We start from the raw sequence: 22,373 nt of genomic DNA, 5'->3' as shown, positions 1-22,373 counted from the left end.
CTGGAATTACAGGCTTGAGCCACTGTGCCCAGCCTGCAATATTCTCTTCTCTACATATCCTCCTTCTAAGACACATAGATGGCTTTTCTGCTTAAAAAAAAAAAAAAAAAAAGTTATTCCCAGACTTCTTTACTTGATGAGTACCATCTGTTTAGGACACACCTGTCCTGAGTTATCATTACTTATTCTAGGGTTTTTGTGACCACATATTGATGTCATTTTCTGATGTCTATGTGTTGTCTCCTTGAGTTTTCCCCTGTGCATGCCCCCATTATTATTTTTTATAAACCTCCACAGGCCTTGTATGGTTGTGCTGAACGCATGACCTGGTTTTCAATGAGTTACTGTGAATTGAATTTGATTTTGTTATTTGAACTGTCTAGCAATCTATAAAGCAAAATTCTAATTGTATTGATGCTTTCGAACCCCCTTTTCCTCTGGGATGTGGCACTCTTCCCAGAGTGGGCTTTCTTCATGGCAGGTAAAAGGTCTATGCGGTGGTGGAAGGGAGTGGGCCTGCTAGTTTCTTCATCTAAACGCTGTGCTGTGTTGGTGGTGGTGCAGGACCCTGCTGGGTCGGAAGAGATGGTGAGTAGGGGCCTGGGAACCTAATAAGTAGTGGGAAAGGATTTCCAAGTTTCTTGCCAGTGCTGAAGATAGTCTTGTCTTTTTCGTTTCTTTAAATGAAACTAAGGCTAGAGCTAGTTCATTATCTACAATGTAATATTGATTTTTGTTTGTGAGGTGGAGTATTAACAGATTAGAATGGCTGCTGGCAGTTCTCAGCTGCTTCATTGAATTTAAATGAATCAAGGGATAGCTCTTAAGATGTACTTGAGATTTGTAAGCTAAATCAGACCTTCCTGCCGTGGTTGGTTTTGACCAGATTCACTGTTTTGCTCTGTGGCATCAAGGCAGAAAAATACAGAATCTTATAGCCTTTTCCCTCCTTTTTACAAAACCAACTCCTATTAAAAAATGCACAGGTAAGAGGTATGAAGACATCCTCTGCAATAGAATGCAGCTTGCCTTTTTTCCTCTGCCAGGAGCTTTTGGATTGAAACTGTTGACTGACATAACCCAAGCTAGCAGATGGTACTCATACATCAAATGTCCAAATGCAAGCTTGTTCAGAGGTAGCAAATGCCTAACAGGCTGAATTTTACAAAGACAAAGAATGTGAATAATGACCTTGAAGGATTAGGGATGGTCCCAAGAAAGGAAGCACACTCCACACCAGGCTTGCCCCTTCAGATGCTGTGTTACCTGCCTCGGCCTCCTGGTCAACATGGTAAAACCCTGTCTCTACTAAAAATACAAAACATTAGTCAGGTGTTGTGGCAGGCACTTGTAATCCCAGCAACTCAGGAGGCTGAAGCAGGAGAATCGCTTGAACTCGGGAGCTGGAGGTTGCAGTGAGCCTAGATCGTGCCATTGCTCTCCAGCCTGGGCAATAAGAGTGAAACTCCGTCGCAAAAAAAAAAAAAAAAAAAAAAAAAAAAAGATGCCATGTTACCGCGCTCACTGTACACTGTACCTGGAGGCTAGTTCCATTTTCAATGAAATTCGCTTTCTTCCCTCCCTGCCTTACCCTGTCTCTCGTTCCTTCCTCCAGTACTTCCTCTAATCTAGTATATTAATTGGAAGTAAATAATATTAATGGCTACACTACTATTTGGCCTCGTGTGTTTGCTATGAACAAACACGTGTTGGTGATAATTGAGTGGCCTGGAAGGAACCATCTGCTCTTTTTATGGCTCTGATTCTAGGACCCCAGGATTGTGAAAGATAGAGCTAGGAAGGGCAGTTATTAGTAGAAAATGAGACCAAAGAATAAAAGTGAAAAAAAAAAAAGCCAGATTCGGTGAGGTTATTATTATCTTGGAATTAATAAATGCTAATATTGAATCTTGAAATGGCTCTTCATTTTTTATTATACAGCCTGATTTATTGTTGATTGGCTTTTCATGGCCTAATTGATGCTGATGACCTTTTTGGGTGACTAGAAAGCAAATAAACTTCACTGCTGTTTGGTATGCTCACTCTGACTCCACTGATACAGAGCGCAGTTGGCTCCAGTTTGAGGCCTTTGTTTTTTATGAGTTCAAGTTAGATGGCAGCTACTAATTTGTAAACTAGATAGAACAGAATCCTACATAAATTCTGGAGAGAGAAGCCCTTATTAGAGGCTTTCTCAGTCTTAATGGGAGAGATGAACTTCTTCATAAGGGATAGCAACCTTAAAGTAGGATTCTGGCAAAGACCTTAGGAAGGACCCATCAGCAGAAGAGTTTGAGACATCCTGCTTTCTGGAAACATACCTGATCAAGGCTAAGGTTTAGAGAGCATTTGGCTCTAGATAGCCTCCCCCCACCCCACCCCCGCCCCACCCCCGCCCCACCCCAAATGTATGGGAGCATAAATACATTTACATCTATTATCTTTTTTTTTTAATTAAGTATTTATTGATCATTCTTGGGTGTTTCTCGGAGAGGGGGATATGGGAGGGTCATAGGATAATAGTGGAGAGAAGGTCAGGAGATAAACACATGACAAAGGTCTCTGGTTTTCCTAGGCAGAGGACCCTGCAGCCTTCTACAGTGTTTGTGTCCCTGGGTACTTGAGATTAGGGAGTGGTGATGACTCTTAAAGAGCATGCTGCCTTCAAGCATCCGTTTAACAAAGCACATCTTACACCACCCTTAATCCATTTAACCCTGAGTTGACACAGCACATGTTTCAGAGAGCACGGGGCTGGGGGAAAGGCCATAGATCAATAGCATCCCAAGGCAGAAGAATTTCTCCTAGTCAGAACAAAATGGAGTCTCCTATGCCCACCTCTTTCTACACAGACACAGCAACAATCTGATCTCTCCTTCCTTTCCCCACACTTCCACCCCGTTCTTTTCAACCAAACCGCCATCGTCCTCATGGCCCGCTCCCGATGGTTGCTGTCTCTTCGGAGCTGTTGGGTACACCTCCCAGACAGGGCGGCCGGGCAGAGGCGCTCCTCACTTCCCAGACGGGGCGGCCGGGCAGAGGCGCTCCTCACCTCCCAGATGATGGGCGGCCGGGCAGAGGCGCTCCTCACCTCCCAGACCGGGCGGCCGGGCAGGGGCGCTCCTCACTTCCTCCCAGACGGGGTGGCGGCCAGGCAGAGGCGCCCCTCACCTCCCAGATGGGGCGGCCGGGCAGAGGCGCTCCTCACTTCCCAGACGGGGTGACGGGGCAGAGGCGCTGCTCACATCCCAGATGATGGGCGGCTCCTCACTTCCTCCCAGACGGGGTGGCGGCCGGGCAGAGGCGCTCCTCACTTCCCAGACGGGGTGACGGGGCAGAGGCGCTGCTCACATCCCAGACGATGGGCGGCTCCTCACTTCCTCCCAGACGGGGTGGCGGCCGGGCAGAGGCCCTCCTCACCTCCCAGATGATGGGCGGCCGGGCAGAGGCGCTCCTCACTTCCCAGACGGGGCGGCCGGGCAGAGGCGCTCCTCACCTCCCAGATGATGGGCGGCCGGGCAGAGGCGCTCCTCACCTCCCAGACAGGGCGGCCGGGCAGGGGCGCTCCTCACTTCCTCCCACACGGGGTGGCGGCCAGGCAGAGGCGCCCCTCACCTCCCAGACGGGGCGGCCGGGCAGAGGCGCTCCTCACTTCCCAGACGGGGTGACGGGGCAGAGGCGCTGCTCACATCCCAGACGATGGGCGGCTCCTCACTTCCTCCCAGACGGGGTGGCGGCCGGGCAGAGGCCCTCCTCACCTCCCAGATGATGGGCGGCCGGGCAGAGGCGCTCCTCACTTCCCAGACGGGGCGGCCGGGCAGAGGCGCTCCTCACCTCCCAGATGATGGGCGGCCGGGCAGAGGCGCTCCTCACCTCCCAGACAGGGCGGCCGGGCAGGGGCGCTCCTCACTTCCTCCCACACGGGGTGGCGGCCAGGCAGAGGCGCCCCTCACCTCCCAGACGGGGCGGCCGGGCAGAGGCGCTCCTCACTTCCCAGACGGGGTGACGGGGCAGAGGCGCTGCTCACATCCCAAACGATGGGCGGCTCCTCACTTCCTCCCAGACGGGGTGGCGGCCGGGCAGAGGCGCTCCTCACTTCCCAGACGGGGTGACGGGGCAGAGGCGCTGCTCACATCCCAGACGATGGGCGGCTCCTCACTTCCTCCCAGACGGGGTGGCGGCCGGGCAGAGGCCCTCCTCACCTCCCAGACGATGGGCGGCCGGGCAGAGGCGCTCCTCACCTCCCAGACGGGGCGGCCGGGCAGAGGCGCTCCTCACTTCCCAGACGGGGTGACGGGGCAGAGGCGCTGCTCACATCCCAGACGATGGGCGGCCGGGCAGAGAAGCTCCTCACTTCCTATACGGGATGGCGGCTGGGCAGAGGCGCTCCTCACTTCCCAGACGGGTTGGCCGGGCAGAGGGGCTCCTCATCCCAGACGATGGGCGGCCAGGCAGAGACGCTCCTCACTTCCTAGATGGGGTGGCGGCGGGGCAGAAGCTGTAATCTTAGCACTTTAGGAGGCCAAGGCTGGTGGCTGGGAGGTGGAGGTTGTAGCGAGCCGAGATCACGCCACTGCACTCCAGCCTGAGCAACATTGAGCATTGAGTGAGCGAGACTCCGTCTGCAATCCCAGCACCTCGGGAGGCCGAGGCGGGCAGATCACTGGAGGCCAGGAGCTGGAGACCAGCCGGGTCAACACCGCGAAACCCCATCTCTACCAAAAATACAAAAACCAGTCAGGCGTGGCGGCGCGTGCGCCTGCAATCCCAGGCACTCGGCAGGCCGAGGCAGGAGAATCACAGGAGCCCGAGGCAGGGAGGTTGCAGCGAGTCAAGATCACGGCAGTACAGTCCAGCTTTGGCAACAGAGGGAGACCGAAAAAAGGAGAGGGAGACCGAAGAAAGGGGAGGGGGAGGGGGAGCTACATCTATTATCTTAGAACTTAACCACACTATAGTGTAAACACTAAAGAAAAATGTGAAATTTTTGAATAGAATTGTTTTCGTTGGCATAATAAGTAGTTCAGAGTATTATTTCTTTGTTTGAAGAGTGAAATCTTTTAAAATTTTATATTATTTATTTTTTAAAATAGTGATGGATCTCCTTTGTTGACCAGGCTGGTCTCAAACTCCTAGCCTTAAGCAGTCTTCCCATCTTGACCTCCAATTTCTGCCTTTTTTTTTTTGAGTTGGAGTCTCGCTCTGTTGCCAGGCTGGAGTGCAGTGGCGCCATCTCAGCTCACTGCAACCTCTGACTCCCAGGTTAAAGCGATTCTCCTGCCTCAGCCTCCCGAGTAACTAGGATTGCAGGTGCCCACCACCACGTCCAGCTAATTTTTGTATTTTTAGTAGAGACGAGTTTCACCATGTTGGCCAGGATGGTCTCAATCTCTTGACCTCGTGATCCACCCGCCTCAGCCTCCCAAAGTGCTGAGATTACAGGCGTGAGCCACCGCGCCTGGCCAATTTTTGCTTTTTAAAATGTAACTAACCTGCACATATACTGGCCTTCAAATTTTATTTTTAATTATGATAAAATACCTATAGCAAAATTTTACCATCTTAACCATTTTTAAGTTCAGTAGTATTAAGTATATTCACATTGTTATACAACCAATCTCCAGAACTTTTGCATCTTATAAAACTGAAATTCTGTATCCATTAAACAACATCTCCCCATTTCCTCCTCTGCCAGCCCATGGTAATCTTCATTCTCCTTTCTGTTTCTATGAATTTGGCTACTTTAGATCCCTCTTGTAAGTGGAATCATACAGTATTTGTCTTTATGTGACTAGTCAGCTTATTTCACAAGGTTCATCCTTGTAGTAGCATGTGACTTCCTTCCTTTTAAGGCTGAATAATATTCCCTTGTATTTGTCCATTCATCTGTCGGTGGACACTTGGGTTGCTTCCACCTCTTGGCTATTGTCTGAAATGCCGCTGTGAACATGGGTGTGCAAATATCTTTTTGAGACCCTGTTTTCAATTCTTTTGGATATATACCCAGAAGTGGGATTGGAGGATTATATGGTAGTTCTATTTTTAACTTTTGAGAAACTTCCATACCAGTTGTGCCATTTTACAATCTTGCCAATAGTGCACAAAAGCGCTAATCTCTGTACAACCTTGCCAACACTTCTTTCCTTCTTCTTTTTAAATTGTAGTCATCCTAATGGACGTGGGGTAATATCTCATTGTGGTTTTAATTGCATTTTCCTAATAACTAGTGATGTTGAGCATCTTTCCATGTGCTTGTTGCCCATTTGTATATCTTTTTGGAGAACTATCTCTTCAAGTCCTTTGCCCATTTTTTTAAAAACGTAATTTAATTTTAAGTTCCAGGATACATGTGCAGGACTTGCAGGTTTGTTAACATAGGTAAATGTGTGCCATGCTTGTTTGCTGCACCTGTCAACCTAGGTGTTAACCCCCGCGTGCATTACCTATTTATCCTGATGCTCTCCCTCTTCCTGCCCCCTGCCCCCTTGACAGGCCCTAGTGTTTGTTATTCCCTTCTCTGTGTCCATATGTTCTCATTGTTCAGGTCCCACTTATAAGTAAGAACATGCAGTGTTTGGTTTTCTGTTACTGTGTTAGTTTGCTGAGGATAATGGCTTCTAGCTCCATCCATGTCCCTGCAAAGGACATGATCTCATTTCTTTTTGTGGCTGCATAGTATTCCATGGTGTATATGTACCACATTTTTTTAGTCCAGTCTATCATTGATGGGCATTTGGGTTGATTGTATGTCTTTACTATTGTGAATAGTGCTGCAGTGAACATATGTGTGCATGTATCTTTATAAGAGAATGATTTATATTCCTTTGGGTATATACCCAGTAATGGCATTGCTGGGTCAACTGGTATTTCTGGTTCTAGGTCTTTGAGGAATTGCCACACTGTCTTCCACAATGGTTGAACTAATTTATATTCCCACCAACAGTGTAAAAGCGTTTCTATTTCTCCACAGTCTCACCACATCTGTTTTCTCTTGACTTTTTAATAATTGCCATCTGTCTGGCATGAGATGGTATCTCATTGTGGTTTTGATTTGCATTTCTCTAATCAGTGATATTTAGCTTTTTTTTCATATGTTTTTTTGGCGGCATAAATGTCTTCTTTTGAGAAGTGTCTGTTCATGTCCTTTGCCCACTTTTTAATGGGGCTGTTTTTTTCTTGTACATTTGTTTAAGTTCCTTGTAGATTCTGGATATTAGACCTTTGTCAGATGGATAGATTACAAAAATTTTCTCCCATTCTGTAGGTTGCCTGTTCACTCTGATGATAGTTTATTTTGTTGTGCAGAAGCTCTTTAGTTTAATGAGATCCCATTTGTCAGTTTTTGCTTTTGTTGCAAATGCTTTTGACGTTTTCCTCATGAAATCTTTGTCTGTGCCTATGTCATGAATGGTATTGCCTAGATTTTCTTCTAGGGTTTTTATAGTTTTTGAGTTTTCCATTTAAGTCTTTAATCCATCTTGAGTTAATTTTTGTATGAGGTGTCAAGTTGTTTGTTATTAGAGTTCTTTACATTTTCTGGATATTAACCCCTTATCTGATAAATGATTTGCAGATATTTTCTTCCCCTCCATAGGCCACCTGCCTTCCTTGGCTCATGCTCCTTGCTCTCATTACTCTGATGTCTGCTTCTGTTTCACATCGCCTTCTCTGAGTTTCTGCCTTCCTCTTATCTTTTAAGGGCACTTGTGATTACACTGGGCCCACCCAGGCAACCCAGGATAATCTTTCCATCTCAATCATATCTGCAAAATCTCTGTTGCCATGGGAAGTAACAGATTCACAGGTTCTAGGGACTAGGATGTGTCTCTGAGTGGGGGAGGGGAGGAGCATTACCTGCGTACCACGTCCCTCATCTCCCCTGCCTGCCTTCACAGGAACTAGACTTACCTCTTTAGTGACTTAAGTCAATTTGGACTGTTCCTCATGTTTCTTTTCCTTTCCAACCTTCCATCTGGTCCTGTTGTTTCATTCTTTTCCTTCTCTTTCCATCTGCCTTTTCTTGCCAGCTCCACATCCACTTCTCTAGTTTAGGCATTTCTTACATCATGCTTAGGCTGCCAGAATAGCCTTAAAACTGGTCTGCTTGCCTGTGATTCTCCCTTTAGATATTTTATTTTATTTTATTTTATGAGACGGAGTCTCACTCTGTTGCCCAGGCTGGAGTGCAGTGGCCCAATCTCGGCTTACTGAAACCTCCTTCTCTCAGTTTCAAGCGATTCTTGTGCCTCAGCCTCCTGAGTAGCTTGAATTACAGGCATGCGCCACCACGTCCAGCTAATTTTTGTATTTTTAGTAGAGATGAGGTTTTGCCATGTTGGCCAGGCTGGTCTCGAATTCCTTACCTCAAGGGATCCACCTACCTCAGCCTCCCAAAGTGCTGGGATTACAGGCATGAGCCACCATGCCTGGACTCTCTGTAGATATTTTAAACTCATCTTGATGCATACTTGTAAAAACAAGTCTATGCCTGATAATTCCATTATCTGAAGTCCTTATTTTTCTGTTATATTCTATTTCTGCTGGTCCCTTAGTCTTGTTTTCTTGTCTGCTTGGTTACCTTTGGTTATGTGCTTACCATTCATTGTATTTGAGAAAGTATTTCTAGGAATAACTGGAGGCTTCGGGTGAAAGTGCTTTGCTTTCGTGGGGAGAGAATTTCTTCTGCCAGGTCCCTGGAGGTATTTCTGGTCCAAGACCACCTTGAAAGAAGCTCATGGTTGAGATTCCCTGGTTCTTTCAGAGGAGGTAAACCTAGGTCTCCAGTCTAAGTGAGGCCTGGTTTGCTTCTGGTTCACCTGTTACCTAGTAGTTGTAGTCCTTTGGGGTCCCAGCTCCTTGAGAAAGAGTCTCCAGTTGGTGTTCCATGCTGGCCAGCCCTGGATGTTGACTTCTGCTCAGGAGGCTGTTAAAGTGAAAGGCTGCCGGGTGTGGTGACTCACGCCTGTAATCGCAGCACTTTGGGAGGCCAAGATGGGTGGATCACAAGGTCAGGAGTTCAAGACCAGCCTGGCCAATATGGTAAAACCCCATTTCTACTAAAAATACAAAAATTAGCCAGGTGTGATAGCGGGTGCCTGTAGTCCCAGATACTGGGGAGCCCGAGGCAGGAGAATCACTTGAACCCAGGAGGCGGAGGTTGCAATGGGCCGAGATTGTACCACTGCACTGCACTGCAGGCTGGGTGACAGAGCAAGACTCTGTCTTAAAAAAAAAAAAAAAAAGTGAAAGTGTCCTTTGCCAAACTAGGCTAGGCCAGTGCTTGAGGGCAAGGTGGCTTCTCTAGAGCTCATACCTCGGGGTTCCTGTTTTCTTTAGTTTCTGCACTGTTACTCCTTGCTCAGTTCTTGAAGCTTCAAAGCCTTTCAGACTTTTTTTTTTTTTTTTTTTTTCTTGAGACAGAGTCTCACTCTGTCACCCACACTGGGGTGCAGTGCCACAGTCTCAGCTCACTGAAACCTCTGCTTCATGGGTTCAAGCAATTCTTGTGCCTCAGCCTCCCTAGTAGCTGGGATTACAGGTGTGAGCCACCATACCCAGCCATTCAGAAATTTTTTCTCAATGTATTCATTGTTAGTTGTGTTCAGCAGAATTGTGGGCCTGATAATGGAGCCTGCCTTCCCAGACACCAGACTCCAGACCTGTTTTTCCATGTTGCCTCTGCCACCCTCATCCATTCTGGGATGGGACGTGATTAATTTTGTGTACCACTTTGGTCATGTCAGACTTTTGCTTAAACACCTCTCCAGCACGAAATCATACCTATGGGACCCTGGCGACAACATGAGCTACAGCCCCCCTTCCCATCACAAGGCTTGGGGGGTCAGTGTTAAAACCCGAGGGCTTTGTAGTCTGCTGGAACTATGGGAAAAAGAGACTGTTGAGAAGGAAGTTTTCTTTTTTGGCCTTTCAGTTCCTGAGGGCTCGAGAGAAGCTTGTCTCTTTTTTTGAGCCTGGGTATAATTGAGTTTCAGGAGTAGAGGGCAGGAGGCTAGCCATTTTATATGGTACCAGATTGTCAGATGGATAATGAGACCTTTCATTTCTCAGTGCAGCCAGTCACATGCTGCTGGTTGAGAACTGAGGTCTTAGCTTGTAAGCGAGCTGTCCAAGATGGAGCACAGAGGGCAGGTACAAAGGCTGGGACAAAGCAGGAATAAAGAGCGTGTGTGGCATGTTTGAAAAGGCACCCTGCTGCAGCAGAAGAGCATCGGGCCTCAGTGTCAGGAAGGCCATGTTGTCAGTGCTGTGCCCTTGGACAAACCATGTAGTCTTCGTGGGTGTCAGTCAGGTCCTTCCTCTTGGCCTTGGCTGTCCTGCATGGCTGTGGCTGTGGGAGGGTCGGCTCAGTTGGCCTTAGCAGCCAGCCATTGGGAGGACAGAGAGAAAAGGGAACTTGAAGTGGTCCCCAGGAGGAGGCAGAGGCAGTGACCACTTGATAGGTTGTCTAGAGCCCAAACCATGGTCTCTGGTTCTAGCACACTCAATTACCCAGCAGTTTGGGGCCTGGAAGCAGCCTTTGTTTATCTAGCCTAATCCCCTCATTTTGCAGATGAGCAAACAGAAGCCTGGACATTTTCTTGTATTTAAAGAGCAGTAGTGATGCTCCGGCCTGGACATTTTCTTGTATTTAAAGAGCAGTAGTGATGCTCCGGCCTCGTGTGGCTTATTTTAGTAAAAATCTAGAGAAGTGGAGCCAGGCTTTGGTTAGTGTGGGTTTGGGGGCATTTACTGTGAACCTCTGAGGCCACTGTCTGAGTGAGCCCTGGAGGACAATAACAACAGTGAGCCAGAGCCTGCCCCCATCTGGCCACCTGACACCTAGCTCTCCCTGGGGCCTAGGGTCCGCCTAGTCTGATCAGAGGTCGCTTTACCTGGCCAGTCAGGGGGCCCAAGTGTGTGGAGGATTAGGCAAGCAGGGCCGTGGTGACCTCCACACAAAAAATAACTCTGCTTCCTGAGCAGGTGCCAGCTTTTTGTTTCCTGGGGCCTGGCCTGACTGCGGAGACCGCAGGCTTCTGAACACATTGCTGTTTTCACCCTTTGGCGCTAGGCTGGGCCTAACTTTGCCCTTGGATTCCCAGGCCTTCTTACCCTCAACTGCAGACGGGCCTCTCCACTCTTGTCTTGGTTCCTGAAGGACCGATTCACTCTGTTCAACCTCAAAATCATGCACTTTGTACTTGGACTTGTGCCCACAGTTACCTTCATTTACAGCCACCATTGTGGGTGAAGCAGCCTCAGAACAGCAGAGCCTTACATATCATCATTTTATGTTATGAAAGCAACTTAAATGAATTTTTCAGCCCACTGAGAATTATCAAATACCAAACTTTCTTTTTAAATTACCTCTATAATTTTCTTTTTAAATTGCCCTTATAAAACTAGGTGATAGTTAAATGAAAAACATATGTTGCTTCTGATGTTTTTCTTCTTACTAAGCCTACAAACTCCTTAGCTTAAGATAACAGGGAAGGATTGTCCTGGACCCGAGGCTGTGTTTTTCTGGCTGCTGCCAGTTCCTGGATTTAAATTGCTTTGTTGGTGGATAGAGATCATTCCCTTTTCCTGGATTGAGGATAGGAAAGCCTGAGGGTCACAAATGAGCCTGGACAGAACTGTGTGTGAAAGTTTTTATGAGTAACTTCTCTCAAATATTTGATACTGAAATTGTGTAGTTTCAGCTTGAGTCCATGTTGCGGCTCGGCCCTTGAATGTAATTCTTGTCATCCTTGGAATATTTCCTCCTTCTAGTGATCCAGGATCACTGTTTCCCAAACGCCCCTGTTCCCCTACCCATTTTATGATTTCTCTTGTTGCTAATATCAGTTGCCAGCATTTTGAACCTGAATATTTAGCAGAAGGCTTAAATTAGGAGCTCTTCAAATTAAAGAAATAAGCAAGCCACATAATGTTGATTGCGGTAGATTACTTGTAAGTGTATTGTGTTGGGTTGGATACAGTCACCTGTAAACATAAATGTGTAGCGTTTTAAATTTGGAAAGGACTGTAGATCTACCTCCATTTTACAGACCAAGATACTGAGACATCGAGAGGCCCTGGCTTGTTCAAAGTCCCACAGAGTCAGCTGTAGAAAGACAAGTACTAGAAGCCCTATGTCCTGGGCCCAAGCTGGGTGCTCTTTCCACTGCCCCATGATGCCCCTTTTGTCTCAATGGCCTCCCACTGCTCCCCACACTCACCCTCTGTCCTGGAAACAGAATAGAGCCAGGCGGCTGCATACACCATGCCCATTGCCATCTTTATGCCCTTGTCCCTTCCCTCTGCCTAATCATGCTCATCCCACTACAACTCACCCATCAGTTCCAAAGACCCGTTGGGTGTCCCACCTCCCACACTGGTGTCATCCTCCTCAGAACTCCTGAAGTGTGCCCTGTGTCTTGGCTCTTTTTACATGGTCTCTGTCCAGGTGTGGTCTTAATTTTTACGTAGTTAGGGCTAGTGCCCAGTAAATGGGCCATGAGTGAATAAAGAGAGATGACTGTACCATGTCACAAGGTGGGCGTGGCATCTTGTCTTGCTGCCCAGCTTTTCAGGCTTCTGACTTCATTCCAGCTAAGCTCCAGAAAGGAGCAATCAGCTATTAAGCTCCAGAAGGGCAGAAAGCATAGCTTCCACGTCTCTCACCACAGTCCTTGGTAGAGTTCTTGGTTGTTGGTGGTTTACAGCAGTGATACTTCATTTTCCTGACATGTGAATCTTGCATTCAGTTTAAAATATGTTTGCTTTATCCTGATGCCTCAGAACGTGGCCATGTCTTCATGGCTGCCTAAATACTCTGGTCTTATGGTACCTACCATTTGAGGAGGCCAACAGGTCATGGCAATTAGTTTACAGATTTCCACATTTGGATACTTTGCTACTTACTTGCAATAGCAGGAAGTTGGGAGATGCAGGCCAAATAATTGTTAGGATTGCTGTGAAAATTGCAGTGAACGCAATACCCCTCCTGCGTTAGCTTGTTACAGCTAGAAGACCCCTAGTGAAATTTTTGTTCCAAGATCCTCAAACTCAACAGGATGCTACATTGTATCCTGTTGGACTTCTGAAGCAATGCTGGTAACATCTATTGTTCAGGTATTTCAAGGCTTAAGATAGAGAATTGTTGGTAGAAATTAACCAGTTAAAAGGGAGGAAACGATTACTCAGGTGTTGTGAAGTAAGACAGATTGTATGGCATTTATAACATTGGTTATGTAGTTTGCTCATAAAAGAGAATGCCTAACTGGAATTTAGTGAAAATTAAACCATTAAACCCAATGAAGTGAAAAACAGTGGACATCTGCCAAGTAAAAGCATAATCACCACTTAAACAGCTTCATCTGTGCTCCTATCTGCGAATGACAGTGTCTCCTGTGGAGAAACTACTCTCTGACTTCTGGTTTTCTCACTGTTTTCACAGAGCCTGAGCCCTTGTGAAGCTGGCAATGACAAGTCTGTATGGTCGCCATGCCGAGAAAACCACTGACATGCCAAAACCGTCAGCCCCTAAAGTGCACGTGCAGAGGTCTGTGTCCCGAGACACCATCGCCATTCACTTCTCGGCATCCGGCGAGGAGGAGGAGGAAGAGGAGGAGGAGTTCAGGGAGTACTTTGAGGAGGGGCTGGATGACCAAAGCATTGTAACAGGGCTGGAAGCCAAGGAAGACCTCTATCTTGAACCCCAGGTTGGCCATGACCCCACCGGCCCTGCTGCCTTGCCTGTCCTGGCAGATGGACTGTCCGTGTCCCAGGCCCCTGCCATTTTGCCCGTCTCCAAGAACACTGTAAAGCTGTTGGAGTCCCCTGTTCCAGCAGCACAAGTATTAAGTACAGTGCCATTGGCTGTGTCCCCAGGGTCGTCTTCGTCGGCGCCCTTAGCTAGCTCTCCTAGTGTGTCATCCCTTTCTGAGCAGAAAACCAGTTCTTCTTCCCCGTTGTCCTCTCCTTCTAAGTCTCCCATCCTCTCATCCAGTGCCTCAACCTCCACCCTTTCCAGTGCAAAACCCTTCATGAGCCTTGTGAAGTCCCTGTCAACCGAGGTGGAGCCAAAAGAATCCCCACACCCCCCAAGGCACAGGCACTTGATGAAGACGTTAGTCAAGTCTCTGTCCACGGACACTTCCCGGCAGGAGTCGGATACAGTGTCCTATAAGCCACCTGATTCCAAACTGAACTTACACCTGTTCAAGCAGTTCACACAGCCCCGAAACACAGGTGGAGATTCCAAAACTGCACCTTCTTCCCCACTGACTTCTCCCTCTGATACTCGTTCCTTTTTTAAAGTGCCCGAAATGGAGGCTAAAATTGAAGATACTAAGCGACGCCTTTCAGAAGTCATCTATGAGCCTTTTCAGCTCCTTAGTAAAATTATAGGGGAAGAAAGTGGCAGCCATAGGCCCAAAGCCTTATCTTCAAGTGCTTCAGAACTCTCCAATCTGTCCAGCTTGAACGGGCACTTGGAAAGCAATAACAACTACAGCATCAAGGAGGAGGAGTGTGATTCTGAGGGGGATGGCTACGGAAGTGATTCCAACATCCCCAAAAGTGACCACCCAAAGTCCACTGATGAGCCCGCAAGAGAGATGGAACTGAAAAGTTCCCAGGGGAGCAGTCTGAAGGATTTAGGCCTGAAGACAAGTTCTCTAGTTCTGGAGAAATGTTCTTTGTCTGCCTTAGTGAGCAAAGAAGATGAAGAGTTTTGTGAACTGTACACTGAGGACTTCGATTTGGAAATGGAGGGGGAGAGTAAAGTTGATAAGCTCCCAGATATTCCTCTCAAGCCAGAGGTGCTCGCGGAAGATGGTATGGTCCTTGACAGTGAGGACGAGGTGGACTCGGCCGTGCAGCACCCAGAATTGCCAGTGAAGACGTTGGGCTTCTTTATAATGTGTGTCTATGCGTACCTCATCCTCCCCCTCCCCCACTATGTGAGTGGACTCTTTCTGGGAATTGGCCTTGGATTCATGACTGCGGTTTGCGTGATTTGGTTTTTTACACCACCAAGTGCTCATAAATATCACAAGTTACATAAAAATCTGCAACACTGGAACACAAGATCTCTGGATATCAAAGAACCTGAAATACTGAAGGTAAGCCTCTCCCAGGGAGCTGGCTAGTACACACACTTCTCACATACAGCCGTATTTTAGATCTGACTTGTTTTTTGGTTAGCTGTTAAAGATTTTTGCACAAGCCATGTTTTTAAGACCTTGGGGCCACTTCATTCTCCACACACCCAATCAACTGATCTGGTAAACCTCATTCTAACCCAAGCTTTGCAGATTCACCAAGTAGTTCTGAAAGATCTCTATGACTCTAGAGAGTAGTGTTTACATCAGTTCCTGTTCTGGTCTGTCTCTAAACTTGGCTTGGATTGTGCTACTTGCTGAGCATTTGTAATGGCTGAATCTGTTAGGGTTCACTATTCTTGAGACCTTGAAGAAGGGTTAAATACTCCCAGAATTACAAGAGGAGGGAAGGAAGAAGAGAAGGAAAATTAATGTCAGCTGTTGGCCCCTGCTGGTGCTCCTCTTTCCTTTGCACGGTGGGGAATGGGATGGAGAAAGAGATGTCATCTTTCACTGCATATCAGATGTCAGGCTTTTGGGCCTCCTGAGGGGTCCCTGGGACAATTCATTGGGAAGCAGGAAGAAACATTCATCTAGCTGTCTAATCTGTCAGTTGAGACGGAGTCTCACTATGTTGCCCAGGCTGGTCTCAAACTTCTGGGCTCAAGTGATCCTCCTGCCTCAGCCTTCCAAAGTGCTGGAATTACAGGTGTGAGCTGCTGTGTCCAGCCTAGAACTTCTATTTATTTTATTTTTTTTGCATATTAAAATTTCTGGTTATGTGTATACACACTATAAAAGTACAATTAGAGCTTATATAGTTTGTAAGTTATATGCACACACACATTTATGTACAGTATCCAAGGGGGCATTGGTTTCAGGACCCCCCAAGGATACCAAAATCCGTGAATGTTTCAGTCCCTTATGTAAAATGGCATAGTATTTGTATTAATATATAACCTATGCTCATTCTCCTGTACACTTTTAAATCATCTCTAGATTACTTATAATACCTAATATAATGTGAATGGTTATTATGCTGTATTTTTAAATTTGTATCTTTTTTACTGTTGGATTGTTGTTTTTTTTTTAATTTCATGTTTTCAATCCAAGGTTGATTGAATCCGTGGATACAGAGGGCTGACTGTATATGTTTTTAAAGATAAGGTGGAGAGCCAGAAAAGTTTAGAGACCACTGCTTTATAAAAGTTATCTAATTCAACTTCACAACCATCCAGGAGTTTGATGCTTTCAGTTTTACACATGAGGAGATTCAGGCTCTGAGAGAGGTGGTCATTGTCCAAGGTTTCTTGCTACTTAATAAGTAATAGAGGCCGGGCATGGTGGCTCACGCCTGTAATTCCAGCACTTTTGGAGGCTGAGGCAGGCGGATCACTTGAGGTCAGGAGTTCAAGACCAGCCTGGCCAACATGGTGAAACCCTGTCTCTACTAAAAATACAAAAATTAGCTGGGCTTGGTGGCATGCACCTGTAATCTCAGCTACTTGGGAGGCTGAGGCAGGAGAATTGCTTGGGCCTGGGGGCTGAGGCTGCAGTGAGCTGGGATTGTGCCACTGCACTCCAGCCTGGGTGACAGAGTGAGACTCTGTCTCAAAAAAAAATAAAATAAAATAATAATAATAATAATAATAAAATAAGTAACAGAGGTAGGCTTTGGAGCCTTTGTGTGTCCTCTTCCTGCTTTTCCCATGACACCTCTCTGCAGAATGTTCATGCCTAGACCTGCCTGGAGAATTCCTTATGTTACAGAAGATGTATGAAAAGGAGAACTTGGTTTCCCTGGAGCAATTTTGAACCTTAATTACTGGTTTTAATCTTTAGCTTTTCAAGTTCAAAGCTTGTTTGGCTTCTTGGTTAAATTAAAGGTATTATTCTCCCATCTATTTAAATGAGAATGCTCTAAAAATGGCAGCGTGATGTCTCTTTATTGCAAAAAAAAAAAAAAAAAAGCCGGAGGTTGAGGAGAACTCTTTTAGGATCCAAAATAATATTTGTTTTTAAATTTCATTGACTTTTTTCCTTGTTCAAAGGAAATACGTGGTTAATGTTTTAAAAACACGGGAAACCCAAAGAAAAAAAAGATTTTTGATCACACTAGTGGAAGGGAATTATAGTTACTGATTTGGTATATATCCTAGTTTTTTGGGTTTTTAAAATTTCTGCATATGAAGATATACATCACATACATGCATACTCACCCACTCATTTTGTTTTGATTTAATAGGATCATATATTTTGCAATCTGACCTTTTTTCTTTCTTTCACATGGCAATATGTTATGACACTTTCTTCTTTAAGAGAAGCTGATGTTGAGTCTTGTGGACGTGACACCCTTAAGCTTAGCGTTAATAAATGAAGTGGAGCAAAAATGACTCATGCGTGGTTGCTAAGCTTTTTTTGATAGGGTGATGCAGTAACTACCTGAAGTACACGCTCTCCAAGTAAGTTAGTGCTAACTTTAGCAAGGAAAAATTGCGCTTGTATTAACTCCAGTACCTAATGACTGACTGTGGCATTCAGTTTAAACTGGTTTGAGCACTGACTTGTCTTAGGAAGATTTTAATTTTAATCCAGTCAATCTTTAGTGTTTTTTTTCCTACCTTCTTCTCACATGTAAATTATTTAGTGTCAATCCAATCACTGCAATATGTCGAGTTTACTAACTACACAGGGTGCTGATGGAATGGGATTTTAATGTTATGGCACAGCCTGGTTGCTTTGATCCAATCACTGGAAGAATAAAGGCAACACTATGATGCTGAGCACTGCAGTGGGCTAAGTGTTGGGTGTATTATCTCATTCAATCCTCGTCACAACCCTATTCAGTTAGCGTATATGTGCTCATGCAGATGGAGGCCCACAGAAGTTAAGTTATTGCCCAAGGTCACACAGCTAGTGAGTGGTAGAGCCTTGTAGGACAGTGTTTTCTTTTAAGGAAGGTGTTTTGCTCACAGTGGCTGGAGTAAAAGTATTTGAATTTTCCTTGTAGAGAACAAGTACTTTAATGCTTTCATAGACTGACACCCCTAATCCAAGCAAATTGTCATAGACTAAGCATTTATTCTTCCTTATTGCTGTTTGGGAAACTCTGATCACTTTGGTAATTCTTTTTTCATTCTTAGCCTTAACTTGTTTAGAATGGTTTCATTACTAAAGAGGAAAAGTATATTTTAGCCTGAAGTCTTTTGTTGGGTATGCAGTGTTGTTTTTAGAAACTGGGCTGAATGCATTCTCTATTTAGAAAAGGGACACTACTATGAATTAGAAGGATATGCTGTCTGTTACCAGCTAATTTCAAATGCAAATGTTCTTTGGACTTAGTTAATTTTACTGAATGGGAGATTATATTCTTGGGAAACATTTTTAAACTATGGTACTTTAAAACATTTAGCAGCGTTGACATTAACTTTAGGACCCAAGTTTATTGTTACCTGTCTTCCCTAATATTCCATAAGCTTCATGAATGCATAGGCCCTGTCCATCTTGTTCATCTTGTATCCTCAGCACCTGCCACGTATTAGGTATGTGATAGGTAATTGTTGGCTGAATGGATGGGTAGATGAATGAAGGAGTGAGATTTTATCGGAAAATTTGAGCAGTGAGTTGGTATTGACCCTGTCATCTCCTAGTGATGTTGCTTTTTAAAAGAAATCCCTAGCTGGGCATGGTGGCCCACACCTGTAATCCCAGAGCTTTGGGAGGCTGAGGCAGAAGGATCACCTGAAGCCAGGAGTTTGAGACCAGCCTGGGCAACATAGCAAAATCCCATCTCTGCAAAAAATTTAAAATAATTAGCCAGGTATGGTGGTGCATGCATGTGGTCCCAGCTACTCAGGCGGGTGAGGTGGGAGGATCACTTGAGTCCAGGAGTTTGAAGCTGCAGTGAGCCATGATAACACCACTGCACTCCAGCCTGGGTGACAGAATGAGACTCTGTCTCTAAAAAAAATAAAATAAATCCTTGATGCTTGCTTTAAAAAAAAAATAGGGTTTGATGGGAGTGATCTTTCAAGAAAATGAAAATAATTACTAAAAAGTAAAGCTTTTGGTTGGGCGTGGTGGCTCACGCCTGTAATCCCAGCACTTTGGAAGGCCAAGGCAGAGGATTGCTTGAGGCCAGGAGTTCAAGACCAGCCTGGGCAACATAGTGGGACCACCATCTCTATAAAAGTTTTGTTTAAAAAGCGAGGTGTGGTGGTGCAGCCTGCAGTCCCAGCCACTCGAGAGGCTGAGGCAGGAAGATCGCTTGAGCTCAGGGGGTCAAGGCTGCACTGAGCCATGATCATGCCACTGCACTCCAGCCTGGGCAATAGAGTGTGACCCTGTCTTAAAAAAAAAAAAAAAAAAAAAAAAAAAAGCCAGTAAAGCTTTTCCTAAGCTTTTTTTCTGAAAGTGGACAAGCCAAGACAGTCCATCTTTAACAGGATTTGAAGCTTGACATTTGTTGCTTAGAAATCGACTGGTGACAAGTCTGCTGTCCTGTGACCAGTGCTCACGCAGTGCTGCCCTCCTGAATGCAAAGGGAGTAGTAGAAAGGCAAATACTGGCCGGGCGCGGTGGCTCACACCTGTAATCCCAGTACTTTGGGAGGCTGAGGCGGGCGGATCACGAGGTCAGGAGATCGAGACCATCCTGGCTAACACAGTGAAATCCTGTCTCTACTAAAAATACAAAAAAATTAGCCGGGCGTGGTGGCGGGTGCCTGTAGTCCCAGCTAGTCGTGAGGCTGAGGCAGGAGAATGGCATGAACCTAGGAGGCAGAGCTTGCAGTGAGCTGCGATCGCACCACTGCCCTCCAGCCTGAGTAACAGAGCGAGACTCCATCTCAAAAAAAAAAGAAAAAAAAAAAAAGGCAAATACTAAGTGGAGGATTGGAGAAATGGGCAGTGATGAGTTCCAGATTTCCACTCTGCCTCCAGGTTGATGGCTTTAAAGTGATGTAGGAGATAGGCCTTGGTTTCTTTATAAAACAGTCCTGTGAACTTGTTTCTAGGGCCAGCCAAAAGAGCCACTTCTTGAAAATGTTTGATTTCAGGGGATAAGTGAGCTGGTTTGAATTATTTTGTGTACATCTGATCCAATTTAGTTGGTATTTACAGAAGATGTTGCAGTTCTTGAGGGAAGGTACGGAAGGAAGCCTTTTTAAAAAGCTCACCAATATGGAAGACTATAATACCTGCCTGCGACCAAGATCTCTAAGACAGGCCCAGCCCTGGACCGAGATCCTGCATACTTTATGCCCTAAGAGGACTCCATATATGAGCTGTGAACCAGTCAGGCAGCGAGCTGGGTGCTCAGGGACTGTTTTAGGAGACCATGTGGTTTTGAACCTCTGAGCCATATAAGTTCTCACTGATGGGTCCAGGAACTGCTTGCAGCCAGACTGGACTAAGAGTCTTGCTCCTTTACTGGTTCCATGAACAGTTCAAGGAGCATTGCAGTTTTTCTTCTGTGTAACTTCACATGATGAGGAAAGAATGGAGAAAAGGAAAGCTTTTGTGTACTTTATCAGGGTCCTCACTGCAGATATATATATTTATATATGATGCTGCAGCAGTGATGCATTTATGGGATGACAAACCAAAAAGACCAATTTGCAGCCAAGTAGTAGCTAATCTCAAAGACTGTTGTGTGGTTGTCTCGGCCCTATGGTACTCTGCCATCTCCTCCTCTGAACCCATTTGATCAGCAGCTGTACTGTCTAGAATATAAGTAAAAAAGAGGCCGGGTATGGTGGCTCACGCCTGTAATCCCAGCACTTTAGGAGGCCAAGGTGGGTGGATCATATGAGGTCAGGAGTTCAAGACCAGCCTGGCCAACATGGTGGAACCCCCTTTTCTGCTAAAAATACAAAATTAGCCGGGTGTGGTGGGGCATGCCTGTAATCTTAGCTACTTGGGAGGCTGAGGCAGGAGAATTGCTTGAACCTGGGAGGTGGAGCTGAGATCGCACCACTGTACTCTTGTTGCCTGGGCAACAAGAAGGAAACTCCGTCTCAAAAAAAAAAAAAAAAAAAAAAAAAAAAGTAAGACCTCTATGTGGCCAAAGAGCTGTCACAAAGTCCACAGAAGAATTCTTAGGACCTCCTCCAAAGCTTGCCTGTTCTTAGTATGTTGGAGTTCATAGCTGATGAGAAGCAGCAAATAGGAGAAAGGTTGCTACAGGCATTCAACAGGAAGTGGCATGTGAATGTGTGAAAGCAAAGGCCAATACCAAAATGTGAGAAGAAGCTCATAGGACTTTAGAGCATGGTGGGCTGGGCAGGTTAGCTCAAGGCAGAGAGCCTTGTGTGTGCCGCAGACCAAGGGCATCCCTGTAGTGACACCCCCTGTGTGGTAGCCTTCTGGAGTTCTTATGTTGGGTGACTGTCTAGATGCCCTAAGCTGGGGACCTTGGGAAAGGGTGGGTTTGGGCATGGGGAAAATGGGGCATTTAGAGTCAGCAAACTGCACTTGGCATGTTTGCTTAGCCAAATCAGATGGTCCCTTGCCCAGGATTATTTTTAATTCAGAGCCATTCCTGTTGCACACTAACTTTCTACATGTTTACAATGAAAAGCTTCCAGAAGATTTCCCATAAGGGTCTTGGATTTATGTTTGAGTATATGACTCAGATGCAATTTTGAATTATATTCATGAGCAAATTCTTTATCTCAGATTTATAAACCACCAGCAGAACACAGCAGTAGCATATTGGTTTCCAGAGTGATAATCCGTCTCTTTTTTAAAGATACGGCCTGCAAGTTTGACTAAAATTATATTTAGGCCATTGCAGAAACTAATAGAAATGGATTTTGGAGAACTTTTTTTTCTTTAGATTGTGTCACATGTAGATATTTAATAAGAGGGATAGGTTTTAAAAATAGGTTCCCTGAATATAGGCTTTGGTTTTGATATATAAAACAATAATTTTGGGGGGAGGACATGATCAATTTTGAGAAGAAATTCCAATTTGTAAATTTAATCTCAATTTCTTGAAATTCTTTCAAGAAATTAGAGTAAGCAAGTCTTTAGGAGAAAATGGCCATTACATGCAGCCCAAAGAGACTTGGATTGCTTTTTGTTGGTCTCTTATAACTTAGAATAAGGACAAGAAATGTGAGTGCATTTCTTTCTACATTATACTTTACTGAAAATATCCTGCCCCTATAATGGGTTACCTGAGTTTTTATGTATGGTTTTTATAAACATGGCTATTTCCCAGTGCCCCTTGTTGTAGAATAGTTTTCAGGTGAGATGTTTGTTTGTTTGTTTTGCTTTGCTC

General features: G+C 45.6%; 1 protein-coding gene across 2 annotated transcripts in view; it reads left to right on the top strand.

Moving 5' to 3' along the window:
• The window catches only part of TEX2 (testis expressed 2), a 118,694-nt gene that overhangs the window by 38,267 nt on the left and 58,054 nt on the right, over positions 1-22,373 (top strand). For both annotated transcript variants that reach the window (XM_054459017.2, XM_054459014.2), the window contains exon 2: positions 13,442-15,110. In XM_054459017.2, the coding sequence (XP_054314992.2) occupies positions 13,467-15,110 (1,644 nt within the window). In that variant the 5' untranslated portion in view covers positions 13,442-13,466. The remainder of the gene's footprint in view (positions 1-13,441; positions 15,111-22,373) is intronic.

The sequence above is a fragment of the Pongo pygmaeus genome, chromosome 19 (assembly GCF_028885625.2).
Source record: "Pongo pygmaeus isolate AG05252 chromosome 19, NHGRI_mPonPyg2-v2.0_pri, whole genome shotgun sequence".
Taxonomy (NCBI): domain Eukaryota; kingdom Metazoa; phylum Chordata; class Mammalia; order Primates; family Hominidae; genus Pongo; species Pongo pygmaeus.
Note: the sequence above shows the minus strand (reverse complement) of the source record. Positions and strands in the feature narration are given on the sequence as shown.